The sequence below is a fragment of the Helianthus annuus genome, chromosome 3 (assembly GCF_002127325.2).
Source record: "Helianthus annuus cultivar XRQ/B chromosome 3, HanXRQr2.0-SUNRISE, whole genome shotgun sequence".
Taxonomy (NCBI): Eukaryota; Viridiplantae; Streptophyta; class Magnoliopsida; order Asterales; family Asteraceae; genus Helianthus; species Helianthus annuus.
Window position 1 is genome coordinate 7274064 of NC_035435.2, and position 14094 is coordinate 7288157.

The 14094-nt window shown below is 42.3% G+C and overlaps 1 protein-coding gene and 1 non-coding gene across 2 annotated transcripts; one reads left to right on the forward strand and one right to left on the reverse strand.

Annotated features, from left to right (window-relative positions):
- Positions 1-8080: 8080 nt before the first annotated feature.
- Positions 8081-9951, reverse strand: LOC110928582. The gene is made up of 2 exons (XM_022171602.2): positions 8580-9951; positions 8081-8322 (listed from the first exon to the last, which is right to left on the reverse strand). The coding sequence occupies exons 1-2, from the start codon at positions 9727-9729 to the stop codon at positions 8288-8290; spliced, it is 1185 nt and encodes a 394-aa protein (XP_022027294.1). The 5' UTR covers positions 9730-9951; the 3' UTR covers positions 8081-8287.
- Positions 9952-13757: 3806 nt separating this feature from the next.
- Positions 13758-13864, forward strand: LOC118490916. Its single transcript, XR_004890141.1, has one exon. It is a non-coding gene; the product is annotated as a small nucleolar RNA R71 (small nucleolar RNA).
- The last annotated feature ends 230 nt before the right edge of the window (positions 13865-14094 follow it).

Here is a 14094-nt window from a genome sequence, read left to right on the forward strand (position 1 = left end):
TGTTCTCTGTGGACGAGTGTTTGTCGTCTTCTTTCTTGGGTTCAGAGGGTGGTTTGGAGTGTGTCTTTGGTTTAGAGGGTGGCTTTGACACGGTTCTGCCTTGGGACTCAGTATATTGACGATCAATAGCTGCCTGAACAGCATTGTCAATTAGAGCCTTCAGTTGTGCGCCTGTCAGATGCACTGGCGTATTGTCATAGTCATCTTCATTTGTGTGGCTGTTCTCTCCATTGGGATCCGCCATTGTAACTTGAATCTGTTACAGAAGATAACAAAATTTTATTCAGGAGATTATTATATAATTGTCTTTTATGACAATTTGTCAACCATGGTACAGAGACCATATTTGGTTAACTTATTACTTCATTACATATTAGGATTTGAATATATCCTATTTCAACTATATAAATAGTATTGGCGGCATAAAGCCTAATCATGATGATGTTTTATAATATTAGCCGAGATTTCAGAGAATCAAAGGCATAGAGGTTTGAACCGTAGTTCTCTTACCCCTTTCTGGCAGGGAGTCATAGACCACCACTGTCTTTTGTCGTTATAAGACAATTATTACGGCCCATAGGCACTACACCTCTAATGGATGTTTTTAATAACATTGGCCCGTAGGCACTACATCACTAATGGATGTTTTATCCCGTAGGCACTACATCACTAATGGACGTTTTAATAACATTGGCCCGTAGGCACTACATCACTAATGGATGTTTTAATAAGGTTGGCCCGTAGGCACTACATTACTAATGGATGTTTTAATAACATTGGCCCGTAGGCACTACATCACTAATGGATGTTTTAATAAGGTTGGCCCGTAGGCACTACATCACTAATGGATGTTTTAATAATATTGGCCCGTAGGCACTACATCACTAATGGATGTTTTAATAAGGTTGGCCCGTAGGCACTACATCACTAATGGATGTTTTAATAATACTGGCCCGTAGGCACTACATCACTAATGGATGTTTTAATAAGATTGATCACCTTCATTGGTGATTTAACCCACGATTCATAAATCATTTAGTTGGGTTTTGAAATCCTTAAAGGATTATTGTATAAGAATGACGTGCGTGATTTTAACGAATCACATCTGCCATGATCGTTAACATGCGTACAGAGGTTAACAGGGAATCGGAATCTTTTCAATTAGGTCGTACCATCTTGACTGGATCTTAAAAGACACCAAGCTGGGTTTCACCTTTTAAGATTCTTTATCTAGGCAGATCAATATAAAAGGAATGGTTTTGATTTATTTTTATACATATTAAAACAAAACTCATAACATACATTCCAAAATTTCAAATTCGATTACATATTGCCCTAAACGGGTCTTTCAAATAGTACAAACCTTCATAGAGGTTTAAAATAAGTGACAAGTCCACGCAGGGACTAATACAAGATAGATGTCCATGCAAGGACTAAAGATAAGTCCACGTAGGGACTGAAATACGATAAGTGTCCACGCAGGGACTTATTTCAAAATATAAATTACATTAGTACAACTATTAAGGGCTAATGGTCACGTTTCTTCTTTTTGCCCTTTAGTAGGTTCGCCAAGCCTTTGAGAAATCCTCGGTGGCTTTTCTTCTCTTCCTCGAACTCTCTCTCCACACGATCTAGTCGATGGAGTATTTCTTCCTGTTCAGGAGGAGAGAAACGTGGTTGTGGCGCTTGATGCGGAACTGGAGGTCTGGGAGGTATTGGATACCCATGAGCTGAGTAGTCCGGTGGTCCCATGTTTCCATGTGCTCCGTCAGGGTAGCGCGCATTATATCTTGCCGACACCACATATGGGTCGCGCTCATAGCCGTAGTTGTATTGTGCTTGTGATGGTTCGAACGGGTTGTACGCCGTTGGACCCGTATAAGCAGGTATGGGTTGGTCATACCCAAATGGTGGCGAATTTTGTGCAGCTGGTGCGGAGTTCGCCTCCTGTATAGGACTTGAAGGTCCTTCTTCTTGTAGTGGCGGATAGTGGCTACTACTAGAGTGTCGAGGAGTGCTGAAGTGGATACCCCCTCCTCCTCGTGTAGACATACGAGCATTCGTCCTCCTACGCCTTGGCGGATCAGGTATTACTGGTTGCGCCGGTGGCGGAGGTGGTGGCGTAACTGCCTCAAAGCGTGAATCCTCAGAGGGATCCTGCGGATGTCGCGGTTGTTGTGATGTCTGTTGAGGCGGCGTGTAGTACCACTCATGTCGGTCAAACAACGCTTGGAAACTGTCTGGTCCCTGATAGGGTGTGCCATGGAAGGATGACCCATCAGAGACTTTTATCGGATGCGTGGGCGTACCACGAGCAGGTTCAGTAGGATCCTCATCTTCCTCCATGGGATCTTCAGAAAAGTGGTCTTGTGGTCCTAGTGGAACAAAACCTGATGGTTCCTGTATGTAGTCAGCCGGATTAAACTGACCTATGTAGTATGGAGTAGGGTCGTCATAATTCCGGGTCGATACCGAACGTTGTAGAGGTATGAAGGAAGGTTGTGGGTTGTTGGGATCATTTTCTGAGTTTGGCCCAAAGGAGTGCCGGTAGGAAGGCGTCGAGCTGTGCGAAGTTGAATGCCTCGCGGGTTCGTAAAGATCCCTTCGTCGTTGTGGTTCTTCGCTCCTTGTCATTGAAGGATGCCTTGTACCAGATGGTCCAGCTTCGTTATCGTGATGTGTCACGACTTCTCCTCTGCCCCTTCTTCCCCTTCCTCTTCCTCGGAATATAACAGGTGGCATTTTCCTGCTCCAAAACTTATTAAAATCGAAAGGAAAATAAAGACAAAAAGGAGTATTAATCCGAATTCGTCCTAAGTTCTTGTCTAGACTCAAGTATGTGCAATTGTGTCATTGAGATTAAACACAATAGGATAGGGTTTAATTCACTCAATGTTGGCTCTGATACCAACCTGTCACACCCCGATTTCCACGTGTCTCACCGGTGGGCCCGGTGGGGGATTACCGTGACGATGTTGGCAACAATATAGTCAAACCACACAATTATATAATGCACAGCGGAAGCTTAAGATAAATATATAAACTTCAACCTCTGGTTGTAATATCAAATGTATTACAGAAGTTGAATATATCCACAGCGGATCAAAATAAATAAATATTGTTCATTCAGATACGGCATCGAGTTTGCGAGACTATGTACGATGCTTAGGCAGCTAATACCAGCCAATTTCGTCTAGTACCTGCACTTAATCTTTTTGGGGAAAATACGTCAGTTTACACTGGTAAATACATTCAACTGACACATTTGAAAATGTTTATTAAAATTGATTTGAATGCACAAGGCACAAACTCTTTTATAACTTGGGAAAATTATAATAAAATCTTGTGAACGTTTTACATGTTCTTTTATGCGTTCAGTAGCCCGGATCGTGCCGGGTTAAAGATTTATAGACACACCACGTTTGCGTAAAACCGTAGTATAAAAACCAACGGCTACGTCTTTTAATTTAATGTCGACACTATATACCGGGTGTACGCCTACACCGGGATGTCGATGGTCGTGGCCATTTCGTAAAATGATGCCAAGGATATCTGGGACAACGGTCATTAAACCCCCCAAAGGCTTTTAAGCAACAAAACTGTTTAAATGAGCCGATCATATTATTTAAATAACCACCTAAGCGATGGATGAATATAATGCTCAATCAAGCGGTATTAATATACCGTAACCCAAGCCCATATAGGGGAAATAAGTTAAAGTATTTACCTTTGCAAGTATATTTCCTTAATTTGGATTAAATCACCGATAGCTTTTACTGGGGCTCCTAATCTGGAACGAAGGTTTTAATTAACCTCTTAGAATCCTAACGAGTCGTTATAATGGCCGTAGCCTAGACCGGTTGGTTCCGATATATATAGATATGGTTTAATCGCGCGAAAAGGCGAAAACCGAGAATGGAGTGTGATTCTGTCCCAACAAGTTTAGAGACTTGTTTTATATGGGTTAATGGTTCACACTCTGGATTTTGGGGTTCAAATGATATTATTTGACCCGTATCGGCTAAATTATGAAAACTAGTTTCATAAGCCGAACCGTGCGCGCAATAGGCGAAACGGTTAACCATGAGAGTCGTACGCTTATTTCCTAAGTCAATATGCCTTAAATGGGTTGTGGCATCAGTAGGATACCTTCCGTGACGCCCGTAACGAGTTTAAGTTAATATTTTGCCCCGTAGGGACTTTTCGGTCATTTTAAAGGCTTTAAAAGGGCTTTTCGAGTTCTACAGGAAATCTGAGTTTCCCGAACAGCTTATAAAGCTTAAAATACTTTATTTATTATTTAAAATCAGTAGCAACTGGAATCGGGTCAAAAGACCTTGTAGAACTCATGTTATGGCCGAAAAGGGCATATTCGGTATTTACCGAACCGTAGCCATAACCGCAGGTTATGAGCGAGGTAAAAATTATTAAAAATCTTTAAAATTCCCAAAATATTATTTTAATACAGTGGGTAAAAGTTTTGGTGACGAAATCTTGGTTTAGATAGGTGTTATGCTAATTGCGCCGTTAATTACTAAAGTTTACTTTAAATGCGCCATTTAGCATAACTCTCATTCTAGACCTCGGATTGACGTGAAACTTTAAGGACATGCTTATAATTTAATAAGCAAGGTTCTGGTCCGTTCACGTGTCCGAAATACTCGTTTTAATTTCAAAAGGCCGTTACGGTCAACTTTTAGGCGAATGACGGAAATACGCAAAAGACTCGGATAACTCATGAACCGATCACAGAGGTTCATACCATCATGTAACCTGGTCCTAAGAGAGTCCTAAGGTATATCTATACCTCAATAAAACGGGTCAGAACTGAAGTCAAAGCAAAAGTCAAACTTTTGCGACATTCGGCTCCGAACCGGTTCAATATAGCAAATGGTCGATTCAAACGAGCGCAAACAAGTTTATATACTTATTATCATGTTTTATAAGTGTCAAAACAGGTTTCATAACATATACATTACAGATTATGCATAAATCGCTAAAATAGCTTTCTGTTGACTTTTTAACCGCACGTTTGACTCGATATTTGACATAGTTAGAGTGGTGATCAGGAGGAACCTTTTTAGAGGTTTATTACCCACATAATTACCTACTCAAAACTACTTTTGATCCGTCATAAGACTGAACCATTTGCAAGTTATTGTAATTGTTGGTTTATGAGAATGATATTCTCTGTGTATTGCTTTGTCTCTATCAAAGAGTATATATACAAAATATGTGATCCGTGACTTTCTAGAATCATGCTAATCCCATAATGGTGATTGAGCAATGATTGAGGTCATATACATCAATTACAATATTTACTATAAATAATAAATACTAATACTCCTCCGCAGTCGATACGGGAGGTTCACGGATGTTGAGACTGTCTCGGAAATCGTCGAAAAGCACTTTGGGTAATCCTTTAGTAAACACATCGGCTATTTGATATCGTTAAGGGACGTGGAGAACACGTACTTGACCTTTGGCGACTTTTTCTCGAACGAAGTGGATGTCCATTTCGATATGCTTTGTTCTTTGGTGCTGAACGGGATTACCGGTGAGATAAATAGCACTTACATTATCGCAATAGACCAAAGTCGCGTGTTTAGGTGGATGATGCAACTCGAGGAGGAGGTTTCGTAGCCAACAAACCTCCGAAACTACATTTGCTACACCGCGATACTCGGCTTCGGCACTTGATCGAGATAAGGTGGGTTGTCGTTTGGAGGACCATGAGAGAAGATTATCACCCATGTAAACGCAATACCCCGACGTTGAGCGGCGGGTGTCGGGACAACCTCCCCAATCCGCGTCCGTATAGGCGATGAGAGAAACGGTTTGAGAGGAGTGTAAATGGAGACCATATGTGATGGTTCCTTGAATGTATCTCAGAATACGTTTCAAAGCATGCATATGAGTAGTTGTCGGAGCGTGCATGTGAAGACATATTTGTTGAACGGCGTAGGAGATGTCGGGACGAGTGAATGTAAGATATTGCAAGGCACCCGCGAGGCTTCGGAATTCAGTAATGTTCTCTAACGGTGTGCCCGAGTTACTACTCAACTTTTGTTGCGTGTCTACTGGTGTAGTAGTTGGATGACAATTTGCTAGACCGGCTCTTTCAAGGATTTCTTTAGCATATTTCTCTTGGGATAAAAATAAAGAGTTTTTGTGTTTTGTCACTGAGATGCCAAGGAAATAGCTAAGGGGACCAAGATCCTTCATGGCGAACTCGTTAGAGAGCATAATCATAAACCGTTCGCGTAGTGTATCGGATGATGTGATCAGCACAATGTCATCTACATAAAGTAAAATGAAGGCCATGTGAATGTCTTTTTTGAAGATAAATAATGAATGGTCACATTGGCTATGTCGAAACCCCATTTTTGAAACATACTCGGCGAAACGTTGGTACCATGCACGCGGTGCTTGTTTAAGGCCGTATAAAGACTTCTTGAGTAGACACACATGGTGTGGATAATTTGGATCTCTAAACCCCACAGGTTGGTGCATAAAGATCGTCTCTTGAAGATGCCCATGAAGAAAAGCATTTTTTACGTCCAATTGATGAATTGGCCATGAGTTGCACAATGCAAGTGTGAGAACCGTTCTAATTGTTGCCGGTTTGACTACCGGGCTAAATGTTTCCCCGCAATCGACACCAACCTGTTGAGAACGTCCGTCACAAACGAGACGAGCTTTATACCGTTCAAGTGTCCCATCCGCCTTCTTTTTGTGACGAAAAACCCACATACTACGGACTATATTCATGTCTGGTCTCTTTGGTACTAGTTCCCACGTCTTGTTTTCAATAAGGGCCCGATACTCGTCGGTCATGGCATTTTTCCAGTCGGGATTGGACAGAGCTTCGGAAGGATTTTTAGGAATAGGAGAGATGAGGGGATATGAGGAGGTGTTGAGATTAAAATGTTTTTTGGGTTTATGAATGCCCGACATGGAGCGGGTGGTGACTGTGCGTTGTGGTTGGGTAAGAGGAGGTGGTGGTGAATTGACTGGAGGTGTTGGTGGGATCGGATGGCTAGGGATAGTGTTTTGGTGGGTGTTAGAATGGGTGGGAGATGGTTGGTTATTATTTGGTGGAGGTGGTAGGGTAGATGGAGAATGAGGTGGGTGGTCAGAGGAGAAAATTGGATGGGAGGGAGGTATTTGCGTGGGAGTTGGTGAGGGAGGGTGTGTAGGTGGTGAGATAGTATTTGGGGATTGGTCAGTAGGTATTTGAGTATTTGAGGAGGTAAGGTCAGACCAAAGTAGAGGGTGGGGTTCTGTGGTCATGATGTCATATGAAGGAGTGTTTGGGGTGGGAGTTTTGAAGGGAAAAATATTTTCATCAAATACGACATCTCGAGAAATTATAATTTGTTTGGAAGTAAGATTATAACATTTGTATCCTCTATGGTTAGAGGGATATCCAAGGAAAACGCATGGGGTTGAGCGATCGGCGAGTTTATGTATAGAAGTAGACGGTAGAAGAGGATAGCATAGGCACCCAAAAATGCGTAGATGGTCATATGTGGGTTGTCTATGGTAAAGATTAGAAGTGGGAGTTGAGTGATGTAAGACTTTGGTAGGTAGAATATTGAGAAGATAAGTGGCGTGTTCGAGAGCGTGGTGCCAAAAATGATGAGGCATGAACGAATGGGATAGGATGGTACGCATGATGTTATTAATGGATCGTATTTTACGTTCCGCTTTACCATTTTGGGATGATGTGTAAGGGCAAGAGAAACGGAATGTCATTCCATTAGATGTGCAAAAATTATGGAATGAGGTATTGTTATATTCACGACCATTATCGCATTGAAAACATTTAATAGAGGTGTGAAATTGGGTGGAGATTAGTTTGTGAAATTCAAGAAATTTAGAAAAGACTTGGGATTTAGATGCGAGGGCATAGGTCCAAAGGAAGTTGGTTTTGTCGTCGAGAAAAAGAAGGTAGTACCGGCATCCGGTTGAGGAAAGAACCGGTGATGTCCATAAGTCGCTATGAATTATGTCAAAAGGTAAATAAGTGCAAGTATTAGAATCATGAAATGGGAATCTAATTTGTTTCCCAAACACACACGGTTCACAAACATTAGAAAGTTTAATATTATTGGAAAATGAAGACAAACAAGGTTTTAAGTGACGTAAAATATTATTTCCGGGATGTCCAAGACGGCGATGCCAAGTATCTTGAGACACGGCTAAAAAAGTAGAGACCGGTGCATGAGAAGCTTGAGCTTGTGATCTTGAGGGGGCGGTGAGAGGGTAGAGGTCACCGGTGCTATCACATCGAAGGAGGGGCTCCCGCGTGTGGAGATCCTTAACATCAAAACCAAAAGGGTCAAATTCGATTGAAACATTGTTGTCGGTGGTAAAGCGACGTACGGAGATTAGATTTTTAACGAGTTTAGGTGCAAAAAGAATATTATTTAGTTTAAATTTTGGAAAAGGGTGTTGAAGAGTATGATTTCCAATTGCGTAGACTGGAATGTTGGTGCCATCACCGACGGTAATGTTTCGGTTATAAACCTTATTTAAACGCGAAGTAAGATTACTAGAGTTGTGAGTCATTATACCTGTGGCGCCCGTATCCATATACCAGTTTTGATCGGGCGGGTTTAGAGTAAAACTGTTGAAAGCTTGGCCAAGTTCGGTTGGTATGTGGGCTGGTTCGGTTGCAGTATAGGCCTGTTGAGGTCGAGGGCCTAATATGCCTTGACTTGGGTTTGGGTTGTTGGGCCGAGAAGGTAATGTGGTGGGGTAGGGGCAAGGTGGCGCGGGCCAGTAGTTGTTATTCGGTTGGGTCCAGTATGATGGGGAATGTGTTTGGGCAGTGGGTTGCTGAGAGTGGGCTCCAAAAGGTGGGTAGTAGGTTGGTGGCTGTTGTGAGTGAGGGTATTGAGAAGGAAATGTTGATGTTGAGGTTCTGCCCCTTCCGCGACCGCGATGTCTGCCCCTGCCTCTATTTCCATTTCGATTAAAAGTGGGTTGAGTGGAGGTATTTGTGTTAGAATTAGGTGGTTGGTGAGAAGTGTGAAAAGCAGTATCATTTGCGACACGGTTTGCTTTGGTAGTCTCTTCAAGGATCAATTGAGAGCGGGCTTCGTAGAAGGTAGGAAAGGGATCCTTATTTTGAATGATGGTGGCAGCGCTTCCATAGGCTTCATTAAGCCCGGAGAGAAGTTGAATGACGAGGGTTTGTTCGTTGACCGGTGAACCGACATTGGCCAATTGGTCCGAAAGCATTTTCACCTCTTGACAATAGGCCGTCATTGACGGGAAAGAGTCGAGTTTGGTATTAGCAAATTTCTTTTGCAACAAAACGGCACGAGTTGTTTGGTTGTCATGAAATATGCTTTTCAAAGCTGTCCAAGCATAAGAAGCGGTGGAATCGGGGCGGATAATTGTGCTCAGAAGGTCATGTGAAATGGTGCCATAGATCCATTGAAGGACTATGGCATCAAGACGATTCCATATGTCGTCATCCTTGGCGGATGATTTTTGCTTATCGGAGTCGGACGATTTTTCCTTGTCGGCATCTTTGGCGGCAGCAGCGGGTGGGTCAACTTGACGGGGTGAGAGATGTTCAAGTACTTGAAAGGCTCGGCAATGGATTTTGAAGAGTTCTGCCCATGAGGCATATTGGCTCGTTTCCATTTCAAGGGTGATCGGGATAAAATTTTTTATATTGGAAACGGTGATGGCGGGGTGATTTTTAGGATCCATGGGTTTGATCTGAGAAGAAGAGAGGGTTGGAGTAGTATGACTTGCGAGTAGGAGGGAGAAGGGAAAAGATCGAGAGGAGAAAAAGAATCAGAGATGGAGGCTTGATACCATGTTGGTTTATGAGAATGATATTCTCTGTGTATTGCTTTGTCTCTATCAAAGAGTATATATACAAAATATGTGATCCGTGACTTTCTAGAATCATGCTAATCCCATAATGGTGATTGAGCAATGATTGAGGTCATATACATCAATTACAATATTTACTATAAATAATAAATACTAATAGTAATGACAACCGTTAGTTACGACGGTTGTGTTTATAGGCTAAAACTATGGAAATGTATGACCAAAATGGTTGTGAACGACTTACAGAAGTGTGTTCTTGCTTATAGAGCAGAGAAAAGGACTTGAGAGCTTAGAATGATCAGTAGATGAGTTGTTTGAGGTGTGGTGAACATATGCTCACAATGTGGCTATTTATAATGTTCAAAAGGCCTTTAGATCATCACAACTCATGCTACAACTGATCATGGATGATGGGCAGGTGTCCCTAAGTGTTATGGGTCGAGTAGGGGGCACCCATGCCTCATTGATTGATGTTTGGTCGTTCAAATGCTCCAAAAGGCAAGTAGTTACAACTTTCTGCATCTGGGCGTCTAATGCGGCCCGCATGGGAGTTCCATGCGTTTCTAATGCGGGCCGCCTGGGATTTAAATACTAGGCGAGTAAAAGAGGAGGCTCGCGGCCCGCCTCAGCTTAACCAAACATGCAATGCGGGTCGCGAGGGGCCTGTTTTTCAGATTTTTAAAATCTTTTGAAATGATTACGAAATCCTGGTAATTAATAACGAAATCTTTCGTAATGATTTACCTGACCTTTCGGTTTTGAAGGGGTAACTTTGCGGTTTGGCCCTCGGTTATTTACCGATAGGGGCCTCGTGTTATTTACTCGCATTATAAAGTCCCCGGTTAGTTTATTAATTATTTGGAAAGCCTTAACTTTCACTGTTGACGCTTTTAACCCTTCTCATACGAATTTGAGTATAACTCTTTCGTTTTAAGATGGAACTTCGCGAAATTTATACAGTATATTCTAGTGAGCGTGTAATACTGTTACGAAGCCTTGGGAACGTTAAAGGGTCACTCAGAGGTAATATTAAACATGTTGACACAGTTAACCCCTGTAGCTCGTAATCTCTCACCTTCTTCCGCGTTTCGCTTCCGTACGATCTATGATTTATTCGTTTGAAGGTATAAGCGTTATTTAGGGTTACTATACAGTATATATACCCTTGTTGACATTTATAACCCTCGAATTTATATACTTTCAAGGTTTGTCAAAATTAGTCCTTTGTTTATTATGGATGCCACGTGTAATCAAATGACACGTGTTAACACATCATTGGACACAAAAATTCGAGGTGTTACACTTACTTGGGTTTAAGTTGGTAAGGACCGGGAATGTATCGTCGTGGCAAGTTCTAGAGTTGTAAGAACCAAGCGGCTATTCACACAAGAAACGAAAAATGAACATTTAGTCTAAATATGTATATTTTTATGCTCAATAAAGGCTCAAAACTCACTTTTGTGGGAATGGGTTTTTAATGTGATCAAGTATATATAATCGAATTTTTAACTAGACTTGTTATGCCGTTTCGTAATTTTCTTATGTTGGTTCTTTGTTATCACGACGCTATCGGTTGTAAATTTGTAAAAATATAACCTTTTTAGAACTTGTTATTCCCAAATTAAACTTAAGACAAGTAAATGATAAAAAAAAATGAAAAAGTTTTTGAAAAAATTTGGGGTGTTTAGCGGTTCCAATAGAGTTTTGTGTAAGGCTTGTATTTAGGACTTGCAAAATTCAAGGTTTTAGCATCCCCCCCACACTTAATTTACACATTGTCCTCAATGTGTCCAAAAATAAGGTTTTTGGTTGATTAGAATGTGTAAAAGTAGGTTAAAAAGCAAAGATTTATGTTACTGGCATCCTGGACACGGCCCCGTGGTGACCGGGCACGGCCCCGTGGTCAGGTGCCAGTAACAAAAATTAAAGAATTAAAACAGAAGCCTGGACACGGGGGCGTGTCCGCTGAACACGGCCCGTGTCCAGTTACCTGAACTGGGTGTTTTTCTGCAGGTGGCTCAGCACGGGGTCGTGTTGGTTGGGCACGGCCCGTGTTGAGCCTTCTGTGATGGAGATTTGTGTCGGGTTGCTCTGTTCTTCGTGCATGGGTCCATTTTTCTCGTTCCCCTTTTCATCCATTACCACCATGAGTGTATTTTATTCTGCAAAATAAAACTAAAAGATTAAACTAAACTAAGGATAGTTCCGCGGAATGCCTCCGTGGTGCGCCACGTTTATAAGGGTCCTTGGCTAGACCCGATTCGAGGTTATATATTTTCTGAGTGGGATGCCTGGCGTCCCATGTTACACCGTCGGAGAGCAGCATCCAAGCTCGAATCAATAACCTTCATGTAATTGACCGGGTCGTCGTCCTCTATTCTCTTCCCAACTCCGAATTTCACTTCATCATCCCCATACCTCAAGGTGAGTGTCCCGTCATTCATATCTACGACTGCTTGGGCTGTGGCAAGGAAGGGTCTCCCTAGTATAAGGGGGACCTCGGTGTCTTCCTCCATATCGAGTATGACAAAGTCAGCTGGATAAACGAATCTGCTTACCTTTACCAAGACATCCTCGATGACACCTTGTGGGAATTTGACGGATCGATCAGCGAGTTGTATGCTCATTTTTGTAGGGCTCGTGGTTCCCAAGCCGAGTCTTTTGAACATTGATGAGGGCATGAGGTTAATGCTAGCCCCTAGGTCGGCTAAGGCATTGCGAACGGGCGATTCCCCTATTGAGCACGGAATCGTGAAGCTTCCGGGATCGATTTTCTTTTGGGGAAGTTTATTGAGCACGAGGGCAGAGCATTCTTCGCCTAAATTGACTAATTGCAATTTTCAATTTTCTTCTTATGCGTAAGGAAGTCCCTCATGAATTTAGAGTATTTGGGCATTTGGGTTAGGACTTCGATAAAAGGAATATTGACGTGCAATTGTTTTAACAGACTTTCGAATTTTGCGAATTGCTCATTTGTCTTTTGACGAATTAACCTACCGGGGTACGGAACTCGAGGAGCCTTGGTCGGCTCTGGTGATGGAGGAGAGTTCTTCTCCTGCAGAGGTGTCGGCACTGTTTCTTCCGTTGGCGGTGGCACTTCTGCAGGCCCTACGGTGCGGTTTCGTAGTGTGATGAGGTGAACTTGCGCCTTTGGGTTTGTTTCGGTATTGCTAGGTAATGCGCCTTGCGGTCTCTCGGAAAAATTTTGAGCTATTTGATTTAATTGTTTTTCTATGTTTTGAATGCTAGGTTGTTGATTCCTAAAATTAGATTCTAATTGTAGAAATCTTTCCGAGTTTTTCTTATCAGTGTCAGAGACGAGGCGAGATACAGTATCTTCGAGCCTTTCTCGTCCACCTTGTTGTTGAGTGAAATTTTGTGACTCATTTCTTGGTTGCTGAAAGTTTGTTCATTGGGTTTGTTGGTTACTACTATTGCCGGGTTCCCTCCAACCAAGGTTTGGGTGGTTTCGCCATCCTTGGTTGTAAGTTCCCGTTGGGGGACCCGACGGCCTAGGTCTATTATCAATGTAGTTTACCATTTCTTGTTGATCGTCCGTTTCTTTCATGCAACTCCAATTTTCATGTAACCCACCACATCCTTCACAAGCCATAACCGAGACTGTTTTTGTCATTTCTAATTTTTTTATTTTTGAAGAAAGGGCCTCGATTTGGGCTTGTAAAGAAGTGCTTTCGTCGACCTTATGGGCGCCCGGGGCGATAGACTTATTTCCCCGGGGGGTATGCCATTGAAAATTGGTTTGAGCAATTTCCTCAATCTGATTATATATTTCGTGTGGGCGGCGGTTACCTAAAAGTCCCCCGGAGCTAGAATCAAGTGTCTGCCTAGTGTGTGGCAACAATCCATTATAGAAAGTGGATACTTGTTGCCATATTGCGAGGCCGTGATGGGGACACTTGCGTAATAGCTCCTTGAACCTTTCCCAAGTTTCATATAAGGATTCCCCGTCCTCTTGTGAATATGTATTAATTTCAGTCATTAACTTAGCAGTTTTAGCAGGAGGGAAATACTTATATAGAAATTTTTGGGCTAGTTCATCCCAGGTGTTTACCGATCCAGCTGGGAGGGCGTTGAGCCAAGCTTTCGCTCGGTCTTTTAGTGAGAAGGGAAACATACAGAGGCGGATGGCGTCGTTTGATGCTCCATTGATCCGAAAGGTATCACATATTTCCAAGAAATTAGTTATATGTAGATGGGGATCCTCGTCCGCAAGCC